The 24,049-nt window shown below is 34.6% G+C and overlaps 1 protein-coding gene across 16 annotated transcripts in view; it reads right to left on the bottom strand.

The window, feature by feature from the left end:
* Window positions 1-24,049, bottom strand: part of CNTN5 (contactin 5) — a 1,211,165-nt gene that overhangs the window by 307,319 nt on the left and 879,797 nt on the right. For all 16 annotated transcript variants that reach the window (XR_014815022.1, XR_014815020.1, XR_014815017.1 and 13 more), the window contains one exon: window positions 16,497-16,700. Coding sequence is in view for 10 of the 16 variants with exons in the window: in XM_084975741.1 (XP_084831867.1) it covers window positions 16,497-16,700 (204 nt within the window). In the remaining 6 variants the exon portion in view is untranslated. The remainder of the gene's footprint in view (window positions 1-16,496; window positions 16,701-24,049) is intronic.

The following is a 24,049-nucleotide window of genomic DNA, read 5'->3' as shown; positions in this document are numbered from 1 at the left end:
CTTGAGATGCCATCCTTCTGCTGATTTGAATAAGCCCCTTGACAATCCTAGTTTGACCTCATAGGGTCAAATACTCTCCCAATACAGAGGAGCTAATGATGAAAGCTTACTACTTGAAGAATGAGGAAGAAGGTGGTCTCTTTTCACTCTACACTTTATTAGCCCACCTAATCCTTGGGGTAGAGCCTTCTGGCCTGCTGGCTTATATCCCTCTCAAGTGTCCTATCTTAATAAATCTACTTCTTGCCTATCACTTTGTCTCTCATTTAATTCTTTCTGTGCTGAGACACAAGGAACCTGACCTCAGTAAGTCCAGACACCAGGGAAATGTTTCTAATTTAAAACAAAATTTAAAAAAAACCCAAAAATCAACAAAAAAACATGGGTTCAAATCTCACTCTGTGTTTAGGCTGTGTTCGTGTCAGAGGTGTTTCAGTTTCAGCATGACAACTGATATTCAAATTCCTTCAAGAATTTGTTATTTCTCAGGACTGGAAAAATATTATAAATCTAGAATTTCCATCACATCCTTACAGGCAATTTCAGATTTCAGTGTTATTTATAAAGAGAAATTACTTTTACCAGTTTTTGATTCTGTATTGATGTATACATGTGCATATAACCAAAAAGATACAGCATTTTAAAATGGAATGACTGTTATATATGTACACTGTTTATTCTTTGTAATGGAGATTTATCTTAGATCTTTAACATTGATGAAAGGAGATTCTACCATAAGCCTGTTAATGATGATGAATAAATCACAATGTATTTGAGTTTTCATGCCTTTCTTTTCACAAAGTAATCTATTTGACTTGGCAACATACAAGAGCAGAACAGCGTTGCTAAGTTTCCTAATCATTTTTTGTTGAACATATCTAGTATTAAGCCAAAGTAGAGGACAAAAAGACTTTGGCCACCAAATAAATATCATTATTGAATACAACTATTCTCGTTAGAAATTAACTGCAATTAAAAAACTGGTATTCAATACAGTGTAAAAGATACAATTTTCCTCCCTTTGAAAAAGAAGAGAGTGAGTTAGAAGAGGATTCATAATGGAGATGAGACCTTCCTTTCCTAATCGTCCTAGTTCTGTTTGGGTGTAAGAAAATGTTTTCAGAAAAAAATCCAGAAGCAGGGTTGTACCTGCAGCTACATGTTCACTGCAAATACAGTGACTACACAAACACTGCATTTGTAACACTGAAACATCTTCGGAAATTTGCCTCTTCTTTTTTTTTTTTAAGTTACATGTCATCTTATTCTAGCTCAACAAATCTGCTTATTCCACACGTTTGAATAGGTTTATTAAAATCAAGGTTTGGGGAAGTAAGCATTTTAATGATAGATGCAATTATGATCTATAAGATCTTGACTTTTACTTCTAGTTGTAGTGTTATTTTTAAATGTTGTTCATAACTGGATATGTGAAAGATTTGTCACTTTTTTTTTATAAAATTTCTAAAGTTATAGAGAGAGGAGTTCCTGTTGTGGCTCAGTGGTAACAAAACCGACTAGTATCCATGAGGATATGGGTTTTTTCCTTGACCTCACTCAGTGTTGCCCTGAGCCATGGTATAGGTCACAGACGTGGTTTGGATCCCGTGTTGCTGTGGCTGTGGCACAGGCCGGCAGCTATAGCTCTGATTCAACCCCTAGCCTGGGAACCTCCATATGCTGTGGGTGTGGCCCTAAAAAGATTAAAAAAAAAAATTGTAGAGAGAAAATAAAACCTAAAACTACAATTAGAGGCCTAGTATGTTTCAGGTCAAGCATTAATCACTATTACAAATACAATGATATTATAGTAGTGAAAATAATACCCAGTCCACATATGGGGTTTACCATAAATACACCAAGTACCTTTCTCAGTCCTTTAGATGTATCAGCTCTAATCCTTACAACCCTTTGAATCAGTTTAATAATTATCCTCCTTTTACTTCTGAGGAAACTGAATTAGAAAGGTTGAAAAATTGACCAAAGTCATGGCTATTAAATGCTACAGCCGGAATGTGAATTCATGACATCTGGCTTCAGACTTTCTATTCTTCTCTGTAACGATAGGCAATGAATGAATTACAGTCCATGTGTTCTGCCACAAATCAGCACTTTGGAGCCAAATATATTTTTTCCATAGAAAATGATAAGTAATGGTTTGGTTGCTATTTAACTCAGATTACTACCTATTTCATTCATAGCACATGATCTAAATAAATTTAGAGCTACATCACATGAGAAAATAAACTACCTCTTCTCCCTAAACCTGCTTCTTCATAGATGCAAAGCCAACCTCAGACAGAAATTTGAAAGATATATTGTTTTCATAGTCCACTTCTTTTCATTAACCTTTCTTCCCTAGCTCCTTTGGGTGTATTTTTTCCCTACGGCTATAATACCAGCCCAGAATTGGGGCACCTGACAAACTCCTTTTCTTTTTCAACACCACGTGCAAATGTCAACTCCACTCTGCAAATGCTCTGGATGGCCCTGTGGAGTTACTGCCTGTCCTCTTGATCCCCCTGACATACGATGCCTCTTTATTTTACTTTTTGCACATTGTGATGTGACTTATTTTAAGCGAACCATCACTTTGTCTATCTTCCCTATTAGACCACGAATTCTTTGAGGAACAGAGGACATATTATTCTTCAAGAATTCTCAGCACCAAACTGTGAACTGTGCCAGATTCTTTACGTGCATAATTGTTTTAATCTTTACAACAATCTCAAGGCTATTGTATGACTCAAGAAACCAAGGTTTAGAAAGGGTATGTCACATGAATAAAATGAGGCAGAACTGGGATTACAAAAAATTTGTCTGCCTCAATAATTCTGTCCCTCTTTTGTTTTTTTTTTTTTTTAAGTGATGCCAAATTCCCTCCCATTATTCTTCACATCCTATCCGACTCTCTTCCCAAATAACCCCTAATCCTTTCCTCCTGGGAAGTTATCTAAGAAGATATTAAAAGCAAAATGATATGACTTAACTGATATATACTAAAGTAAAAGATACCGATCTCTGGTTCTCCCTGTGGCATCTTACTTCTTAAAACGGAATGCTTATTCACTTAAATGACTGTTTAATTAATGGAATTTAGTTCTGCTGCATTTAGACCAGATCTGAGAATCCATTTCTCAGGTTAGAGACTCTAAATTGTTCCATTTAAAAAAAACAAACTTGTTTTCTGCTTTTAATCACTTCTGAATTTCAAATTCCCTAAAAGCTTCTTGAGGATATGTCTTTTGTTTACACAAAGACAAAATGAGAAGGACCTATGGCAGTGACCAAATTGTGGTAGTGAAGCTATTTATATACATGAATCATTTTCGAGTTGGCCATCAGTAAGATGTATACTATACGCATTTGATCATCACAATGTACGGATGGCAGAAAACTATTTCTTTTTGTTGGCTTTAATTTATTTGCTAAACCAGTGAATGAGACAAATATTGTTTAGGATTCTGATTTGGCACACTCATCATGTTCTTCATAGTTAAATATTTTAACATGCAGACATTTAAAAAAGACCCAAACTTTAAAGAAAAATTGTGCTATAATATTAAGTAGAACTTACTAATTATTAAGAAAATTAGGCTATGTATTCTCTTGATAGATATTTTGACAGATAATTAACACATAATATAGTGGGCAAACTTACATTCTCCATAGATGAATTCTGTCATTCCCAAAGATGAACATAACCCCAATTTTACTTAAATGGGTTACTTTCTACTTGCTATCTAATTTCATAAAGTTGATGGATTCTCTTTCTTGATTACCTGAGAAGAAAATGCTCACATCATTCGTAGGGAAAAAAGTGGAAAGAAGCAAAGATTGCTTCTAGGATAGATGGCTATTCATACTGAGGATCATCTTTCATTGTATCCTTTAAGTTTAATTTTAGGTAATATTGATAAAGTCATCCAACCTGGCATTGATGTTATAAGGGAGGCATAACGATAAGGTGGGAAAAACTCTACGACCTTGTGTGAGTCCCTTAATCAGGTGGTAACTGAGCAATGAAATATAACAGCTAGCAGCATATATATATACGTGTGTGCGTGTGTGTGTGTGTGTGTGTGTGTATTATTTTTGTTGTTGTTGCTGCTCCTGTCACATATGGAAGTTCCCAGTTCAGTCAAGCAGTATACCCCTTAGAGTCATACACATATAAGTTGAATTGTTACCTGTTTGTATGGCAGATTGTTTAACTGCAAAAGAAAGATAAACTCAAATGCTCTTTTGCTGTGAGAATTAAATGAGAGAATGTATGAAATGTTTTCAGCACAGTGCCTGGCACACAGGAAGAACATTAATCATTTTCAAGCCTTCTACTTATGCAACTGCTATCCCCCCCTTGCCAGCGCTGAGAGACAAGGGCTATAAAAGACAAAGATGAATCATTCAGTTTTAAAATATTTTGAATAATGATTAAATTATATCAGTATAAGTAAACAGCTTCCCAGTATGTCTACTTTAAAGAACATAACACTCATTTGACTATATGAGTTTCAGGACATTTGTTTTAAAATATCAGTCTCGTTATTTTATGATAAATTTGCAAAATATCTCATAGGGATGGAAGAAACACTTCGAAATATTACAAATGACTTTCCAGAAGAAGTAGTTTTAGAATCTGCAATATCATGCATGTGATTTTTAGTACTGGATAATAAAAGTGATCACAAAATTAGAATATAATTCAATAAAGAAAGATATAAATAAGGATATAAAGTTAATATCTTTGAAGGATAGGGGAACCTTAAAATATCCACCATAGAACTACTCAATTTTAGACAAATTAACTGAGACAGAATGTGAGAATTCAGGAGGAAAAAAAAATGGAAGGAAATCATTTTAAATGATTCATAGGGAGACTTAAGGTTATTTTTAAATACCTTATTTGATGCTCAGAGAAAAATCAGGTAGATCATATTAAGAACAGCAGAGCCAGGCAAGATAAGGGAAAATGGCAACCACAGGAAAATGGGCATCTTATTAATAATAGAAAGAGCATCTAAATAAAATGAAAGGACCTATGGCACCTTCCACAGCTCCATTATGAGGACATTCCTCCAAAAGCAGAATATTAATCTAAATTTCAATAATTACCTTAAAGGTGATCTAAATCTGTGAATTAAATACATTTTCAATTACTCTATAGACAATTGAGCAATTGCAAAATACCATGACTGCCAAACACTTTATGTAAATCACAGTTGCTCATCGAGATAAAATGTCAGAAGTTCCCTCACCTAACTGAGCATAATAATTGCTAGTGATGCAGTCAAAATAAATATCTCCAAACTCTACTACAGGCCTACTGAAGCAGAATTCCTATGGGAAAGTCCCAAGAACCTGAATTTTTACCAAGATTCTCCCCAACATGATTCAATTATATATAGTCTTTCATCCACCTTTTGTTTGGAAATCCTGTCTGCTATAAAGAAGAGCTTAGAACATATGAAGAGGTATATAGCATTAAAAAATGTATACTTAGCAATTAGTGGTTATTAGCACAGTGCTTCTCCATTGCACTTAATCTATGAAATATCTGGGAAGTTCTACGGAAAATGTAGATTCCTGGGATTTACAGGTTGAGGACAACTTGAACACAGATCTTAAAATACCTCTTTCTTCTCATTCTCTGTCTGAAGGAACAAGGGGAATAGAACAACCCTGCTAATGGAGTCCGGGTGGTACATTTGATAATCCAGGTTCTCCTGAGACCTCCCAGGGAAAGAACAGGCCTAGGACTTTCTTCTTTTGGGAAGTTTTAGGAAAGATGCAGGCTTTATTTTTAAAGACACTGCACATTCTGCTAGCTGAGTGTGATTCTGGGAGGGCCTGATGTCTCACTGGTACTGGCCCAAATTTTCATTTTTTACCAACACCCAAAGTTATTCAAGTGTTTAAGGATTGCAGTGTTAAATGCTGGCCTATTAAAAGCAATTATGTAGAATTCCAAAAGCTTTTAACAACTGCATTATTAAATGTTGTTTTAAATCAAACAAACACTGAATGGAAGGAATGATGTCTGGTCATGGTGAAAATATCTTAGGCATAGGAAGCAGCATGTTGGAAAAATGGAACAGTCCTCTGGAATTGAGTTGGAGCTGAGATTTGTTGATTATTTTGCAAATTATCTTAATATGGCATGTACATTAATAAGGGAATAATAAAATCTCCAAATTTTCAGATGGCACTTAGTTCTACTAGATAGTGAAATGTCAAACTGGCAAATACAATTCGCAGCATTTCTGTCGTGGCTCAGCAGTAACATACTGACTAGTATCCATGAGGATTGAGGTTTGATCCCTGGCCCTGCTCAGTGGTTTAATGATCTGGCATTCCTGTAAGCTGTGGTGTAGGTCACAGACGTGGCTTGGATCTGGTATTGCTGTGGCTGTGGTGCAGGCCAGCAGCTGTAGCTCTGATTTGTCCTCTAGCCTGAGAACTTCAATATACTGAGGCTGGCAGCCTTAAAAAAAAAAAAAAATGCATGACAATATCATAATATGGTAGGTGGATATTATGAAAGTGGCCTTAGATTTCAATATGAGCAAACATAAGGAAATGCTTTTAGAATAAAATCCAAACTATACTTATTATATAGAAGAATTTATTCCTGTTTTTTGTAAATAACTAGCTGTATGATTTTAGGCAAGTCACTGAATCACTTGCAGACAGAGCTAGGAACTGATTAAAAGTATCTCAAAAGAGAGAAGAGGAAGAAAAAGAATCAAGTCAGAGAATTCCGCAGCAGTTTTTAACTAGAGAATATGATTGAAGACAAGTGATGGAACATAAAACGTCTCCCAATGTTACTATCCCTTACTCCAACCTCTATCAAAACCTCAATTCTAAATCAAGGAGTTTGAATTTACACAGGGAACAACGGCAGCAAGAAGAAACACTATAGTAATAGAAACAGTCTAGGAACATAGTTCCTTACTGTAACTATCCATACATGAATGAAATGCAGTGGCAGTTGTGTTGTAAATAATGTGTGAATAGCTCATTTCTACTAAAACTTACCATGTATCAGGCATTGTTCTAATGGCCTTGCATTTATTAATGCATTTAATCCTCACAATAACCTTGTGAGACATGTATCTATGCTATCTCCTTGTTCAGATGAATAAATTGAAGCACAGACAGGTTAAGTCTCTTGTCCAAGGATAAAGCAGGTGGTAAATAAAACCCACCTTTTTGACTGATTTACTTTAAAAAAAAATTAATCAAAACAGATTCTAGTTTAAACCTTTGTAATGATGCCATACTCTCAACAATTTGCTTTCTATTAGCTCCTGATATTATGATATTGATGATAAAGGAGACGGTGTTACAGCTAGTTCACTGGCACTGCGCCTAAAGCCTCGCTTGTCTTCTGTAGGCTAGAATGCAGTAGTGCCCTCAAGGAAGTTCCCTCGTGGCTCAGGGGATTAGGGATCCAGTGTTGCCACAGCTGTGGCATCATAGGTAGGTCACAGCTGTGGTGCAGGTTTGATCCCTGGCCTGGGAGTTTCCATATGCCCTGGGAATAGCTAAAAAGAAATGTCCTTGAAAGTGAATTCTGGACAGGAATACCATTCACCTCATGTGAATTGTAGAAAGAGGCAGTCGAAAGCCACTGATCTATGCAAGAGGCAGTATCGTAATTAGAAATGCCAAGTAGTGGATGGATGAGAGTGAAATTGCAGATGTAGAATGCATAGGGCTTACCAAATCTATGGACTATGTATGTGGTCATGAGATTAGGAGGATTCTAATTGAACTAGAAATATTTGTATTAGATGTTTAGAAGACAAGTGATCTCACAAACAAACATCAGCTGAAGAAGTTAGTTTGCAGGAGATTCTAAACTGGAAACAGAAATAGAAGTGTCCACTAAAGACAAGTATTTAGAAAGAGAGATGGGGCCCAAGAGTAGAATTCTGGAGGAACACCTACATTTAGAAGGATAAGCCTCCTTATCCAACAATTTTCTCCTTTTAGGGAAAATGCCAAGGGTAAACAAACCAGAATGGACCCACTCAGACTGACAGCTAAATTCAATGATTTATTTAGGAGGTAGACTGAGGAGAGACAGTGAAAGGTACAGATAAACTTTTTGGGGAGAGTCTATGGACAGGTAAATTGAAAAAAAAGAAAATATCTTCAGGTTAAGAGAGATTGTGAGGAGGTCAAGAATGATGAAGACTGAGAAAAACCTGATATATCTGATAAACAGATAGTTAACTAATTTTTAGAAAATGCCTTGAATGGTGTGGTGAGGCTCAGTGCCATTAAATGAAGACACAAAGTATAGCAATGGAGACAGTGAGTGTAGACTAGTCTGACAAGAGAAAAGAAAGATCAAAATTACTGAACATTTTCCACTCTTAAAAAATAATTCAAAGTTCCTCTTCTTTTCTTATATTAGGAATGATATATTCATAATTATAATGCCAGTTATTAAGTTTATAGCCTTTGAGATTCCATTTCCTGAATCACAATAATAAGTTCTCATGTAGGAAACCAGAAAAAGTCTAAATTAGATGCATATTTAAGAAATTTATCTTATTATTTGTAAGCACTTATTAAATAATTCTTCAAAGTTTCTAAGACACATTAAGGGAGTTAATAAAATGATGCACATTATTTTTCTTGATAAAAATTCTTATTTACATAGACAGAAGTTCAAATTGTTTTTATAAGTCTGAGGAGAAATAGAATTGTATGGAATGACATTGTCGAGAAGGTCTGAGCAAATTATTAATTTTCTTCAGAAATCATCCAATGATTTCTTGATGTTTTTATTTAACTTGTATCATATCAAGATGATAAGCCTTCCAGAGAGACACATAGCAAAATAAGTAAAAGATTAATATAAGCCAAATACTTTCTTATATTCCTGCAGAACTTGACATAAAACCTTAATATGATTCAGTTTTTTCACAGTAGATAAATATACTCCAATAGGAGTGTTCTTGTCACAAGCTTTTCAAGTTCCCCCAGAGCTATCTATAAATTGAAAATGTTGAACAAAGATTTGAAGGAGAAAAAGTTTCCTGGGTTTAGGGTCAAACATTCAAGACCCAATACAGAATTTAGAGGAGAAAAGGGAAAAACTTAGAATACTCAAGCCCATTCCAATTGGCACATTTCCTTGTGATAAACAGACTGATCAATAAACTAAGAACAACCTCACTGCATCTTACTCTTTTAGTGTCAAAACCAATTTAGGGATCAGAAAGAGAGAAACACAGGGTCCACTCCATCTGTATTTCATCAGAAGCAAAACAAAAAGAGAGGATTTGAGTGGAACTGATAGGAATAGAGTAGGATAGTTACACAGGTAGTTTTAGAAATTCCACTAGGGGATTTTGGATAGAGATGGAACTTTAGGGGGACCACTGTAAGTTAATGATCACTTAAAAAGGCATAGGAGGACATCAAGAAATGAAGCAGGCTTGCTTAACTATAAAGCCATCAATAAAAGCACAAGATACGCCCCAGACCAGTAAGTGAAAGAATGATGCCTACATCCTACTGGCTGATTCCAGCAAGATGATGATCCTTAGAGCAAGGATGGGAATAGAAAGGAAGTAAATATTCTCATTATATGAGATGATTAACATATTTTCGCTTATCTGAATAAGTCCTAATTTGACCTTATAGGGTCAAACATTCTCTAGCCTGATGTGAAGGAGGAGCTAGTGATGTAAACCTGACATCTACTCAAAGAATGAGGAAGAAGGTAGTCTTTTTCCCTCGCAACTGCCTTTGATTATAAAATTCTAGCCCACTTAATTCTCAGGGCAGACCCACCTTGCTTGACCACTTGTATTCCTCACAAGTGTCCTATGTTAATAAATCTACATCTTGCCTATCACTGAGCCTCTTGCTGAATTCTTTCTGTGCTGAGACACAAAGAACCTGAGCCTCAGTACATCCTGGTACCAGGTGAGTGAATCTAATTAAAAGAATATGGGTTCAAGTCCAAATGTGAGGTGTATGGTTTCAGAACATGGACCCATTTTAATTGATGCTTATTCCATCAAAGTTTGTTATTTCTGATTCAATGACTAAGATCTTGGACACTGAATTACAAGCAGAACACTGTTTAGCAGCCTATTCTCTGGAATTGGGGGTGGGGGGGCGTAAGAACTCTGATATGTAGACTTTGCTAGTTTTCATGTTGTAGATGCTCCCATCATGGTTGATCTCAAGCTACCAGGAAGTGAAGAGATGCACATAATCAACTCTTACAAGCAGGAAGAAGCTAGCTCCAACACACTGCTAAAATAGCCATGACTATTGCACTAGATAAGTAAGAAAAACAAATTGCTTCAGACTCCTGTTTGGTCTTTGTATAAGTTTTCTGAAACAAAATTTCATAAACTCTATAGTTTAAGCTGGCACACATTTATTCTCTTACAATTCTGCAGATCAGAAGTTCAAAATTAGTTTCCTTTGGCCTAAATCAAGGTGGCCTCCCTTGAGGGCAAGGCCACCCTCCCACTGGAAGCTCTAGAGAAAATCCATTTCCCTGCCTTTTCCAACTTCTGGAGCTGCATTCCTTGCATTCCTCAGCACATGGCCTCTTCTTCCATCTCCAAAGTACATCATCACTTTAATCTCTACTTCTGTCATCGCTTCCTCTTGCTTTCTCCTCCTGTGTAGTCAAACATCCCTCTGCCTCCCTCTTATCAGGACTCTTGTGACTACATTCATTCCTCAAACCTATCCCATCCCACACTCCTGCTCTGTGGAATAAATTTCAAATAAATTACCTACAAGCAAATTTTGTTTCAAGCTTTGCTTGAAGAGCACCTAAGCCCAGACAATATATTCTATAACAGTTTATAAAGTAAAATTGTATTTGTACTTGAAGGGAAATAATTTGTCTATGTATAGAGCCTCTGCTATTTTTTAGAAAGGTCTACTTTCTTTCAGAGAGGTATAAAAACACAATGTTCTGAAATTATTTTTATAGCTAACTCTACGGTCACAGCAGATTAAATGCAATTTTTATATTCAAACCCCTGCAGAGGTGTTTGCCAAGTTTGCAGAAATATCCATTATAAGGCCTGTCTCTGCACTGAGAGGTTTGTAAAACTCAGCAGGAATTGTAGCCGACTATAGTGCAAAAAATGGATTCATCCACAATCATATTCTATTTTTATTTTAAGACTAAGTGTTTAATACACGCCACCTACTTCAGAAAACATTCAAGAATATGCCCTTTCTTGTGAACAAACTTTTCAATTATTTTTTGAAGAGAGAGCAAATAGTAATATAAAAGTTTTTTTGAATTAAAAAGCATTCTAGTCTAATTTATGCCTTTTTGGAATAATATTACAATTTTCCCAGAGTTCCCTTGTGCTGCAGTGGGTTAAGGATCCAGCATTGTCCCTGTAGTGGCTCAGATTGTTGCTGTGGCACAGGTTCAATTCCTGGCCCAAGGATTTCCATATGCCACAGGCATGGCCAAAAAATAAGAACATAAAAATAATAATAATACCATTTCCTTTTTTAATATATTATCTTGGCATGAATTATATAAACATTCTGTAAGCTCAGTAATTTTTAATAGAAACTGTTTATCTAGTATTGCATATAAAAGTTAAGTCTGGGAAACTTGTATGCTTTTGTCCATTCTCCTGTCTGTACAATTTGTTCTCTACTGAGATTGTGTGGGATCGCCTGGGAGAGGAGGGTCAGCTCCTCTTTGATGTGAGGGCAGTAACTGGCCATCAGGCTGTGCCATCCCTATGCCAGAACAAGAAGCTTTTACATGGTATGCTACTATTTACATTTAACTTTCCATGGACAGTTTGCTCATGTTGTTAAGAGACAAGCCCTCTAGTCTTTGTATATAAGGATAGGGAAAAATGTATTCCAGTATTACACTGAAACAGATGTTCAACATACAGACCTTCAGTCCCTCTTTGTTTGGCCACATTTCTCATGGCCACCATTAGCTAACTTTGATTTCTGAGCTTGATTAGGCTTCCACTGGGCACATGGTTATTAGCCCCTTATTTAGCTCCATTAAACTTTACTCTAGGTTTTAGTTACTCTGCCTGTTTAGTCCTTAAACTCACATCCTCATTCTCCCAGAAATATATCAAAATGTCTCATTTTTTAGTGAAATGCTTCCTCTCTTCATTGATGATACGAATTTCCTCTTACAGGGTCTCACAAGGGAGATAGGTGACAAATTCCTGTCATAGGTTCTCACAAGGGAGACAGGTGAAACCCAGTCCATCATCTTGAGCAGCATGCCCATCTCTCCTTGCTTATATATTCATTTCCTTTGGCTTCCTGGACATGACACTTCTATTTGTCCTATTATCACTGACTTCTCCATCTCATCATCTTGTGTAGGGTTTACATTCTTTACCTTTCCAGTGTGATTTGGACTACTCAAGACTTGGTCCTAAGCTCACTTCTTTTCATTTTCTACTTATTTCGTGGACTTTCTTAACTACAACAATAGTTTCATTTATCATTTGCATTGTGATGACTCATGTTCATATTTCAACACTGTTATTGAAACTATGAATTGTACTTGTAGAGGAAAATTTTAAGAGAAGTCACATCCAAAATGTATCACAATATTATTTTCCTTGTTATAGTCAATTTAAAATTTCACCTTATGAAAACATCTAGTATAGTATGCATATCTACAAATTGGTTAAAAGCCTGCAACAATGTGGTACTGAATGATAATTGTATACTAATAATTTATAAGCATCCACTAATTTTCAGCTTTTAAAGTTAGTCTCTGGGAAAGTGGAGAAGACTTGGTTGCACTTGCATGAGAGAATGTCTGAATAAAAGTGGCAGATGAAAGAAGGACATGAAAGAAAGAAATGTAAAGGAGAAAGTAGGAATGAAATTATCTTCATTTTATATAATAAGAAGCCAAGAATTATTTTAAGAGTTAAAAGGACAGTAGAGATTTAAGTACATAGTCAAAGCTAAAACAAAAACAACAGAAAACTATTATATAAATTTACAAGGGAGAATAGAAGAAGCATATGTATATCATATGAGAGAGTCAAGAGTTATTGTCCAAACTTGATTAAACAAGAAGAGCAGGTATTCCCTGTAGTACCTAAGAACCTTGTGGAGAAAAATAGAAGTTAAAAAATTGGCTCTAAGGGGAATTTCCGTCGTGGCGCGGTGGGAATGAATCCAACTAGTACCCATGAGGACAGCGGTTAGATCCCTGGCCTCGCTCAGTGGGCCAAGGATCCGGCCTTGCGTTAGTTGCGGTGTAGGTCACAGATGCGGCTCAGGCCCCACATTACTATGGCTGTGGAATAGGCTGGCAGCTGCAGCTCTGATTTGACCCCTAACTTAGGAACTTCCATTGACCATGGGGCAGCTTTAAAAAAAGTTTGCTTTAGGGAGTGAAATTGGCTACAAAAGGATGGTATGTGGGTTTGCTTTTTTTCCTCTCTTATCAGCACTTATAAACCATTACATTTCTTTGATGAGGGTGTATTACTAATAAGTAAACATTAGTAGACCAAAAAAATCACCAAGATAACAAAAACCTTAGGTCATTTACAGAAGGAGAAATGTGAATTTTCTGACTTCTCTTACAAAATCTTAAAAAAGATTGTCACTGAATGGTGGGATTGAAATTTTGCAGATGTTTTACATTTGTTTCTCTCTAACTTAAACGTTAACTTTAAAATAACAGTTTTATTTTACTTGTTTGTATTGCTTTATTGAGCTTTTCATACAGTACTGCTCAAGTAATGATTTTTTAAAAATATAGATGTTTGTAAAAGAACAGAAGAGTCAATAATTTCAACTGCTTCAGTAAATTTAATGAATATGATGACTACAAACTATTTACTAGTTTAATGACCTCATAGTGGTTAAATAAGAAATAACGACCAACAGAATAACGTTCTGAAAAGGGCAGAGGGAATGACAATCAACAGTCAAGGATAAAGGAACTGGTTTTAATAGGAAGAGAGACACAGAGCTTCTCTTCTGAGATAGAATAAGAAATGAGGATATAATTAGATTTGAATTTTATTAGTAGGAAAATAAATGTATTACTTATATAGTTTTTGTAAAGTAGTGGGGAGAGAAGGGGCTTGTCTCCCCACTACTTTACAAAAACTATTTTGTTTTTGAGAAAAGCAGAGAAGCTTCCAGAAACTTTGGGAGAGTAACAAATTAACCATGTGCAGAAACTTACTAGGCTTGAGAGGCTATACTGAGGTTGGTGCTCACAAATCCACAGCAAGTATAGGTCTCTAGCAGCTCTCAGATTCCCAGGCAGTCACAAAATAAGGGTTTAGTAGCTCACTGGGAGTGGGGTTTTGCCAAACAAGAGCAATGGAATCAGAAGGGCAAAAGTGTTTAAATACCGGCAAAAAAATTGATTATCCTTGAAAGCTTTGACCATGGAAAGTAGAAGGTAAAGTTAATTGATGCATTTGGACCACAAAATAAAAGTACAAGGGACTGTTGAACATGGTACTAAACTTTTAAATCACTAGTATAGGTGACATCAACTTTTGGATCCTGAATTTCACCTGGGTTACTCTCCCTTGCAATGGTCAATATAATGTTTAGGTCTGTTGTGCAAAAAGAATGCAGAAGAGTCTCCTCCACCTCAGATACTATCCAACTGTACAGTATAATTACATACATTGGGAGTGTAAGTGGAACTTGTTATTGGCTAGTCAGCAAAATGTTAGAATTTTCAAACAAAGATGCTTCAAATTCTTAAGGAATTAATGATAAAATACTCAGAAACCTTATGGTAATGGTTTGTAGAGAGTCACCTCAATTCCAAGCTATTAATTAGGTAAGTTTTTAAATTAGAAAAGTTTTAAAAATGCATATCTATTTTTTATTATTCTATTTACCCTATAGTCATTCTCATATAATCTTTAAGTTTGCATAATATATGCACATCATAGCTTTAATTGTAGTAATGGAATGCACAGTGATGATTCAAGTCTCTTTTTCTAATGCAGTCCTCTCATGCATATTAGGATACTACTGCATATTACTACATAGTAATAGTATTAGCTGACATACTGTATATTACTACACAGTAATATGTTATTAGCATACCTACTGCATATTACTACATAGATTTCCCATGGACATCTTATCTCATCATATGCAAAACTGAATTTCTTACATTCATCAATTCCTCAATCTGTTCCTTAATTCTTCATTCATCAATTCCTCAATCTGTCTTAGTTCTTTTCATGAAAAGATTCATTACCCATTCAATAAACGAAGTAAAAGTTCCTCTTACTCCAGAGTGCCATGTTTAATTAGTCATTACATTTTGGTAATTCTACCTTCTTAATATCTGAGGCATATTTTCTACCTTCCAATGCTATTACCACTGCTTTCATTCCATCCCTCCTCATCTCTTGGCTTATTAGTTCTAGTAGCCTCTAAATTGGTCTCCTAATTTCCATTCTTGTTTCCCATCTATTCATCCATGCTATGCTATTACTTAGCTCTGTGACCTTTGGCAGGTCTCTTCATTTCTTTAATATTGGCTTCCTCATCTCTGAAATAGATATTGCATTTATACTCTTTACATGACGGGATTATAGGATTATTACAAATATATATATATGAAACTCTGGCTATACATACTGCAGCATATACTCTAAAACTAAGCACATAAAAGACCAGAGTTGAAGTAGATTATTTTTTAAGATTCACAATCTATCAGGATTCTCAAGCTTACTTCTCAATAATTCCTTCATAGATTTTTTATTGCTTGACAGAGCAAGCCACATATCACATATCAACTGTAATATAGCACTTGACTTCTTTAATGTGATGCTTAAGTATAAAAGTCTATAACTACAAATGAGGTATTTAAATTTGAAGATACTTTGAATAGATGGCAATACCTATAATCACAGAATCATCATTTCTGCCTGAACTGCACTTAAAAGTTAAAGTTCCAACTGCTCCTATTATTGGAAAAGTAATAATTACAATTATAACTATACTAAAAGCTGAACATTCAATTTGAAGGTAGCTAAAATTAAAAAAAAAATGGTGAAACGCTTGCAATTCATAAACATATGCTAACAGAAGCACTAAGGAGCAAAAAAGAGAACTGTGGAGTCTTTATTACAGTTCATCTTTTCAGAATCCCTCTCCCTTTCTGGCATCGGTTAATATTTTTCCTCTATATATCATCACTTTCCTATGTCAAAAATATTATTCTAAGGTATGCATAATCTTAGACTAAAAGAGTAGAGTTTCTAAATATGACAAATGCCACTTTATTTTATTTGCACTAGATTTAAGTGCTTAGAACATAAATACATCTTTTTTAAGCCTTTTTTTTATTGAAGTATATATAGTTGATTTACAATACAGTCTTAGCTTCAGATGTACAGCATAGTGATTCGGTATTTCTGAAGATTATACTCACTTAATTTTTCATGTTTGAGGTAACTGACCATTTCAATCCAGGCCACGCAACTTACCATCATTACGTAGAGTGAGTGGTGTTGGAGGACTAAGTACTCGAGCGTTCGTCACTGTGTTTTTCACCAGACAAATATAGCTGCCAACATCTGATGTTTGGACTTTAGAAATATAAAGGTTGCCTGTCTCCTGGGAAATGAACCGCCGGCTGTCTTCCGCCACAAAGGAAGGGAATTCATTAAATACCCAGCTATAGATGATTTCTGAAAATACACAAAATTCAATTGTTGAAACACTTGGATTACTTACTAAAAGTTCAACTCAAACAACAAAGCCTCTACTAAGTGTCCGATGTGTTGCAAGATCACACGTATTTGATTCAGATATCTATATAATTTTGCACTTTATGTTCAAAGAACAGTTGCTCTTCATGATTACAGAAAGATCTGAACTACTTCTTAAGGATGCTTAGCCTTTATCCATTCATCCATGCACCCATTCATTCAATTCCAATTTGTGCTGAGTGTGTATTAGGTGACTGGCACTATGAAAGCATTGAAATTAAAAAGAAGGGAGAGTTTTCTATTCTCAAAGAGCAGCCTAATGGGAGAGATTAACCCAAACTTGTGAAATATGAAACAATGTGGAATAAAGAAATGGAAATTGTATACTCTATTGCAAAGAAGGCATGGAAGAGGGGCACTTAAGCCATCATGTCGACATGATCAGCAAAAACTTCTTCAGTTAAGACATGCCGGAGCTACATTCATTTACTCATTTGTTCAACAAATACTAGTTGAGGATCATGATAGTTCAGGAATTCTCTAAATGAAAAAAGAAGTCTGTGCTCTCATGGAGCTTTCATTATAGTAGAAAGAACAAGAATACACAAACAGATACATATTTGTCAAGTAGTACCAAGTGCTGTGAAGAAAATTTAAGCTTATAAAGAGAGCTAGAGAGCCACAGGGGTGAGAAGGACATGGGGATTTATATTTTAAAAGTGTTCTCTGATTGTTGGGTAGAGCTGAGACAGTGTGAGGACAATGCAGCAACAGGGGGAAAGGGAAGCAGGAGGATATCCATGACCTAAAAGGCCATTTTCAAAATAGCATGAAAAATATAAATGAGTTGAACTAGAAAGGTAGTTAGTGGTAGTGATAGTAATGATGAAGTGGTGAGAAGTGATTGGTTCTTGTAAAAATGTAATAGTAGTGTTGACCAGAATTGCTGGTGGGTTGATCATGAAATGTGAGATTAAAAAAAAAAAGAAAAGTCTCTCTCTTCCCCCTCTACTCTTTCTATCCACCTACCTATCAACCTACCTACCATGGTAATACATTTATCGCTCTGGCTCTGCCCAGTTTCCAATGGGGAGCCTGGCAAATGCCTTTAGTCAGTCTTTTTGAATACTGCAACAGAGACCTGAAGATTATTTATGTACATTGAAAGAAAATGTAACTAACTTCAAAACTTTCCATATGGATTAATTAACTTGAAATAGAACCCTCCCCCGTCTACTACTATTACTATTTAAATTTTTAACTTAACTGAACTCACATCCAATATAATAAGTATAATAAAGGTAAATTAATAATATTAATTATTTAATTTTCATGAACATGTGTTTAAGACAGGTGGTGCCACAGGCTGTCAACTGAGAAGGATCAGAAACCTTTTTTATAGATATTATCTTAAGCAGGTGTATCCTATAGAGTCAACTGGTAAACATAAATAATGGCATTTCTTCTGTCCCCAAATCCCCCCACCCCCTATCTTCCTCACTTAGTTCAATTCACTGGGACTTCCAGAAGTTGCATAGTCAAATTCTGACCAGATGACTTATGATGGTTTGAATTGAGAGGGTATTTAACTAACTCTTTGAGGTTCAGTTTTCTCATTCAAAGACTGACAGTAACATAACTTTATGTTTTCAAATAAGATAACATAACCAGGAACTTAACTCAAAATAGGTATTTATAAAATATGAAAAATAACATTTCTGTTATCCTCAACCCCACCAAAATTATTAGCTGAGGAGCTCCTTCTATGTGTTTTGTATAAGTATAACGAAAACAGTAGAGAGAATCTAAATGCTGAAATAATTATGGGTGCTTAAATGTTATTTGACCTGTATTCCACAGAAAACTTCAATGACAAATTGAATGCTGATTCTAAGGAAGATTTAGCCGATATTTATCACTTAAAGGAATGTATTATATTCCAGCAGATGCTAGGGAATTTTGAAATGTTATATTGCACTAGCTGATAATTACGTACATATGAACAATTTTTAAAAGTTTCAAATATTTTAACAAATGTTATGAAAAGTAAACTTTCTAAAAAAATTTATTGTGGTATAGTTGACTTACAGTGTTTCAGCTTCAAGTTTACATATAGCAAAGTGAATCGATTATACATATACATAATATCCATTCTTTTTTCCTGTACATTATTACAGAACATTGAGTAGGTCTCACTGTGCTATACAGTAGGTCCCTGTTAGCTATCTGTTTCATATATATTAGTGTATATGTATTAATTCTATCATCCCAATTTAACCTTCCTCCATGGTTTCTCCATTGGTAACCATAAGTTTGTTTTCAAAATCTGTAAGTTTTTTTCTATTTTATAAATAATTTTGTATCATTTTAAATTAAATTCCACATATAAGTGATATCAAATGATATTTGTCTTTCTCTGACTTACTTCACTTAATAGGATAATATCTAAGTCAATCCATCTTGCTGCAAATAGCATTATTTCATTCTTTTTATGGCTGAGTAATGTTCTATTGTATATGTACCTCATCTTTATTCATTCCTCTGTAGATGGACATTTAGGTTGCTTCCATATCTTGGTTATTGCAAACAATGCTGTGATGAACAATGAGATGCATGTATCTTTTCAAATTATTGTTTTCTCTAGGTATATGCCCAGGAGTGGGATTGCTAGGTCACATGGTAGTTCAATATTTAGTCTTTTAAGGACTCTCCATACTGTTCTCCACAGTGGTTGTAACAATTTACATTCCCATGAACAGTGTAGGAGGGTTCCCTTTTCTTTACACCCTCTCTAGCATATGCTGTTTGTAGATTTTTTGATGCTGGCCATTCTGACTGGCGTGAGGTAACACCTCACTGTAGTTTTGATTTGCACTTCTCTAGTAATTAGTGATGTTAATTAAGCATCCTTCCATGTGCCTTTTGGCTATCTGTTCATCTTTGGAGAAGTGTCTATTTAGATCTTCTAACCTTTTTTGTTTTTTTATTGGGCTGTTTTTTTTTATATTAAACTGCATGAGATGTTTGCATATTTTGGAGATTAATCCCTTGTCATTTGCTTCATTTGCAAAGATTTTCTCCCATTCTGTGGGATGCCTTTTGCTTGTTTGTTTGTTTTTATTTTTAATGGTTTCCTTTGCTTTGCAGAAGCTTTTATGTTTAATTAGGTCCCATTTGTTTATTTTCATTACTTTAGGAGGTGGATCAAAAAAGATATTGCTGAGATTTACATCAGAGGATGTTCTGCCTATATTCTCCTATAGGAGTTTTATAGTATCCAGCCTTATGTTTAGGTCTTTAGTCCATTTTGAGCTTTTTTGTGTGTATGGTGTTAAGAGAATGTTCTAATTTCATTCTTTTACATATAGCTGTTAGGAAAGTAAAATTTCTAACTTTCAGTTAGTCACTAAGTAGACTAAATTTGATATTTCATGAAGAATTTATTAAAAGTATCCATGTAGCTTTACACAAAGAAGACCCACAGAGTACAAGTGAAGTACTTCATTCTCTTCTCACAGTGCTCAACTTGACTCTAAATTCAAGATCTTCTCACATTTAAAAATAGGAGTTCTTATAACTGTTATAATGAGAATTTCATTTGTTGCTCACGCATCAGTCACAGATAATTTTTGATATATTTGAAATTTATTTAAGGTTAGATTTCTGAGGTTATTTCAACTTTTGATTTGTTTTATCAGAACTTTTAGGGAAAAGAAGGTAATGGACAATTATATTAAAGACTATCATTAATTGAAATACTATTTTTTATTATACTAATAGTGTTTGTTGAGTCAATGTCTTATAAAATATTTTTAGAATAGGAAAGAAGTATTTACACAAAATTGGCATTTTCTCAAATTTTACAGGTAAATGAGTATTCTGGGGCTCAAAAACACTTATTTGGTTTTTAAAATAAGTTTCAGTTTTATATAGCATAACATTTCATAATTCCAAGAAGGATACAAAGTAAAAATGGTACACAGTAGGAAAGCTGAAAATCTGAATTTAGATTGGATTTTCTGCCTGTGCCAAAAATGGATATATTGAACTAGGCTAGGTCTCTTTTAAAATTACTGTTTACTTTCTCCTATACGGTTTTTCATTCTCTATCAGCATTTAGTTAAAATCCTTTTCAAATGTTTTGTTACTGTCATAAAAACAAGCATTTGTTATATTTTTAGTATGTCAGAGTCTGAAGATTATAAAATGATTCAGGAAGCTATTAAAATATAGTTGGCTTTGAGGTCATTCTTCAGTCTCACATACCACTTTGTTTTATACCAATTGTGCTTGGCCCTTAAAAATATTTTAATATAAGCTGATACACTGAATATTAACATCTTATTATTCATTTTCAGAAGTGTATTGAGACTAATTGGTTAATTGCACTTTTCCCCATTCTTCTAAGGTTCTTTTTTAATAGTATGTTTAACCAAGACAATTAAAATGTTTTAGAAGTTCTGATATGATTCTTCAGTGAGTACTCCCTGAAGATTCCATGTTAAGTTTCTCTAGTACATTTTTTATACTGTGTGGTAATATGTATTTGGCACATAAGCCCCATGTATTGTGTTTGCTTGAGGTTTTTGTTTCTTATGGGAGAATTGCAGTCTTTCTCCCAGAGTCAGCAAGAGCCATTCTAGTTCCCTAGGAAACTAGCCTATTAAAAGCTTGTCTTGGTGCAGATATGATATTATTATTATTTCTTTGCCCATGGTGTTTTTTTTATTAAAATATATATGTCTTTTTCAGCATATCCTTTACAATGTCATGCCAATTTCTGCTATACAGCAAAGTGATTCAGTCATATAATATATATACTCAGGAGTAAGATTGCTGGACCATGTTGTAGTCCTATTTTTAGTTTTCTGAGGAGCCTCCATACTGTTCTTCATAGTGGTTGTACCAATTTACATTCTCAACAACGGTGTAGGACGATTCCCTTTTCTCCACACCCTCTCCAGAATTCTAACTTCCTCTCTCAGGCAGAATTGGGAAGACTTGTCCTTTATATCAACATGACCAGTTATCCTCAAGCTCCTAGATGCTAGGGTCTATTTCCATGACAAATAAATAATCCACCTTGCTGTCCAGATTTCCTCAGGACTTAGAGTGTTACCAGATTTCAGTCAGGATTTTATTTCTGGATTTTAGTTCTTTTTCATTTCTGATAGCTCAGATTTTTTTTTCTTTCCTGCGAGCTTGGCTTTATTTTACTTGAATGTTGTTTTAGTTAACATCTTGAACTTAATTTTATTTATCATTTCTAAATTTGAACTTTAGTATCATTTTGAAATATGGCAAAAGTTTCTAGGTGAGCTCTGTCTATCTATTGTCCTAATTGAATGTCCAGGTTTTATGGCTTTATCTATTGCAGACTTTCATCATAATTGCTATCATTGATTTAGTGCCACAAAACAGACTATCTTCCATTTGCTTCCCTGACAAATAAGACGATTACTTAAATGATATATTTCCATATCCACAGCGTATAAAAACAGGAATATACACATGAGCAATGATGTTCATGTCTCATAACTGGTGTGCTGTTAATTTTTTTAAAATAGAGAAAAGGGAATGAAACTGCATACGAACTCTCTGAAGTCCTTAAAAACAATTTCAATGACTAATCGTGTGCAATTCAACACTCTTTAATGCAACAAGTCAAAAAATAACCATTCTTCTCCCTAATAATGTGTGTACACATCAGAAGCTTTGGGTCAAAAGATTTAGAGAGAACACAATGGATATAGCAATTGATTTGTTCACTACCCAATTAATAATGCAACTCTCCTAGGGAGTCTAGTTACTTTATCCTTGTCGGCTATAAAAAGGAAAACCTAAAAATCACAAGCTTCTCTATTTTTATTATATGCTCAATTTCATGATTTATAGTAAAATTTTCAGCTAATGGGCTACATTTATCAAAACCCTGGTTTTTATCCTTTTCTAGTTATTCCTGTAATGTGAGATTTAATGCTATCTCTGTCAAATAAGTATAATTATAACTTTTTGTTTTTTAAATAGTTTGTTTTGTACTTATAGTTTGATGTATTTCTGCACTTACACTGGATACTGAATAACACAGTATGTGTCATAAGTATTTTAATACTTACTATTTGTCTTGTAATCTTTTTTGTATTTGCAATTCCATTATTCTTTATGACTCTTTTGCCTCTTGTTTTGATAAAGCAATTGATGTAAAGATACTTGAATAGTGGAATCTAGTAAGTTACTGGCTGAAACAGTAAGGCTTTAAAAATTGTCACTATGATTATTTTGTTTATTGAAGTTTGTAGATAATGATGCTAGCTACCATTTTGAGTTTTGGAATAAATGATACCATGAAGGAAATTATAGAAAACTGTATCATTAATTATCCATTGCTACTAAGAAAAAGGAGATACAACCTGAAATTAGAAGGCAGTATTTTTCTACATTGCTGAAGTATACCTGCATTGTGATAGAAAATGTCACTATTGGCCACATTAAAATACTCTTGGTGGGGCAAAGACTAAGTCTACTGTCTTTTTCAGCATATCCTTAAAACCCAACAGGATGCCTGGTATGTTTTTGCTCAATACATATTTGATGAAAAAAAAATGAATAGTTAGAATAAAAATATCTATATATGTATTTTTTTAAATCTTTCTAAATTTTAAGAGTAGATTTTTTCCACATTTTAAAATTCTCATTGCAAAATTTCTAAGATTTATATAAACTTATTTTGGCCTTGAGAATGGGAATCAAAGATCGTGTTTGCAGTTGAGCTAAAAACAGACACTGAGAAATAATGTAGGCAGTTTCCAGAATCTGGATGTACTGTCAATGAACAAGAGAAAAGGTCATTTTCACAAAGTTACTATGAAGTATTTTTGTGGACAGAAGTTGAGGGGACATTAAGTTTTAAGGTAGTTCAACCTCCCTCTCAAGTTAATAGATTCCATATGTGGTCACTCAATTCACCTCTGTTCGAACATGTCACTGACACTGTTGATGAAGCTGACTTGGCAGCTTGAGTTAATAAATGGATCATAGATAAATATTTTGGATGCTTGTTTTAGAATGGCGACTGAGATCAGGACAACTGGGAGTACCAGCAGTAAGTAGTGATACGTATTTGTAGGCAAAGCACTGTTTAAAGTGTTATGGAGATGTAGGGTGGGGCTGGTATAGGAACTAACTTGAGAGGTTCCTATAAGCCACACACTTACACATTTCCCACTTCTCCCAGCCACACATATACACAGTGATTAGAAGGCAACATTGTGAGTGAATAAGACCATGGACTTCGGAATCGTAAAGACATGGCTGTAAGATCTACTGAC

The sequence above is a fragment of the Sus scrofa genome, chromosome 9 (genome assembly GCF_054392235.1).
Source record: "Sus scrofa isolate SSC_HxYL_T2T_F1_AM1 chromosome 9, Sscrofa_HxYL_maternal_Yorkshire_Landrace_v2.0, whole genome shotgun sequence".
NCBI classification, from domain to species: Eukaryota; Metazoa; Chordata; class Mammalia; order Artiodactyla; family Suidae; genus Sus; species Sus scrofa.
The sequence above is the reverse complement of the archived record's forward strand: the minus strand, read 5'-3'. Positions and strand labels throughout refer to the sequence as shown.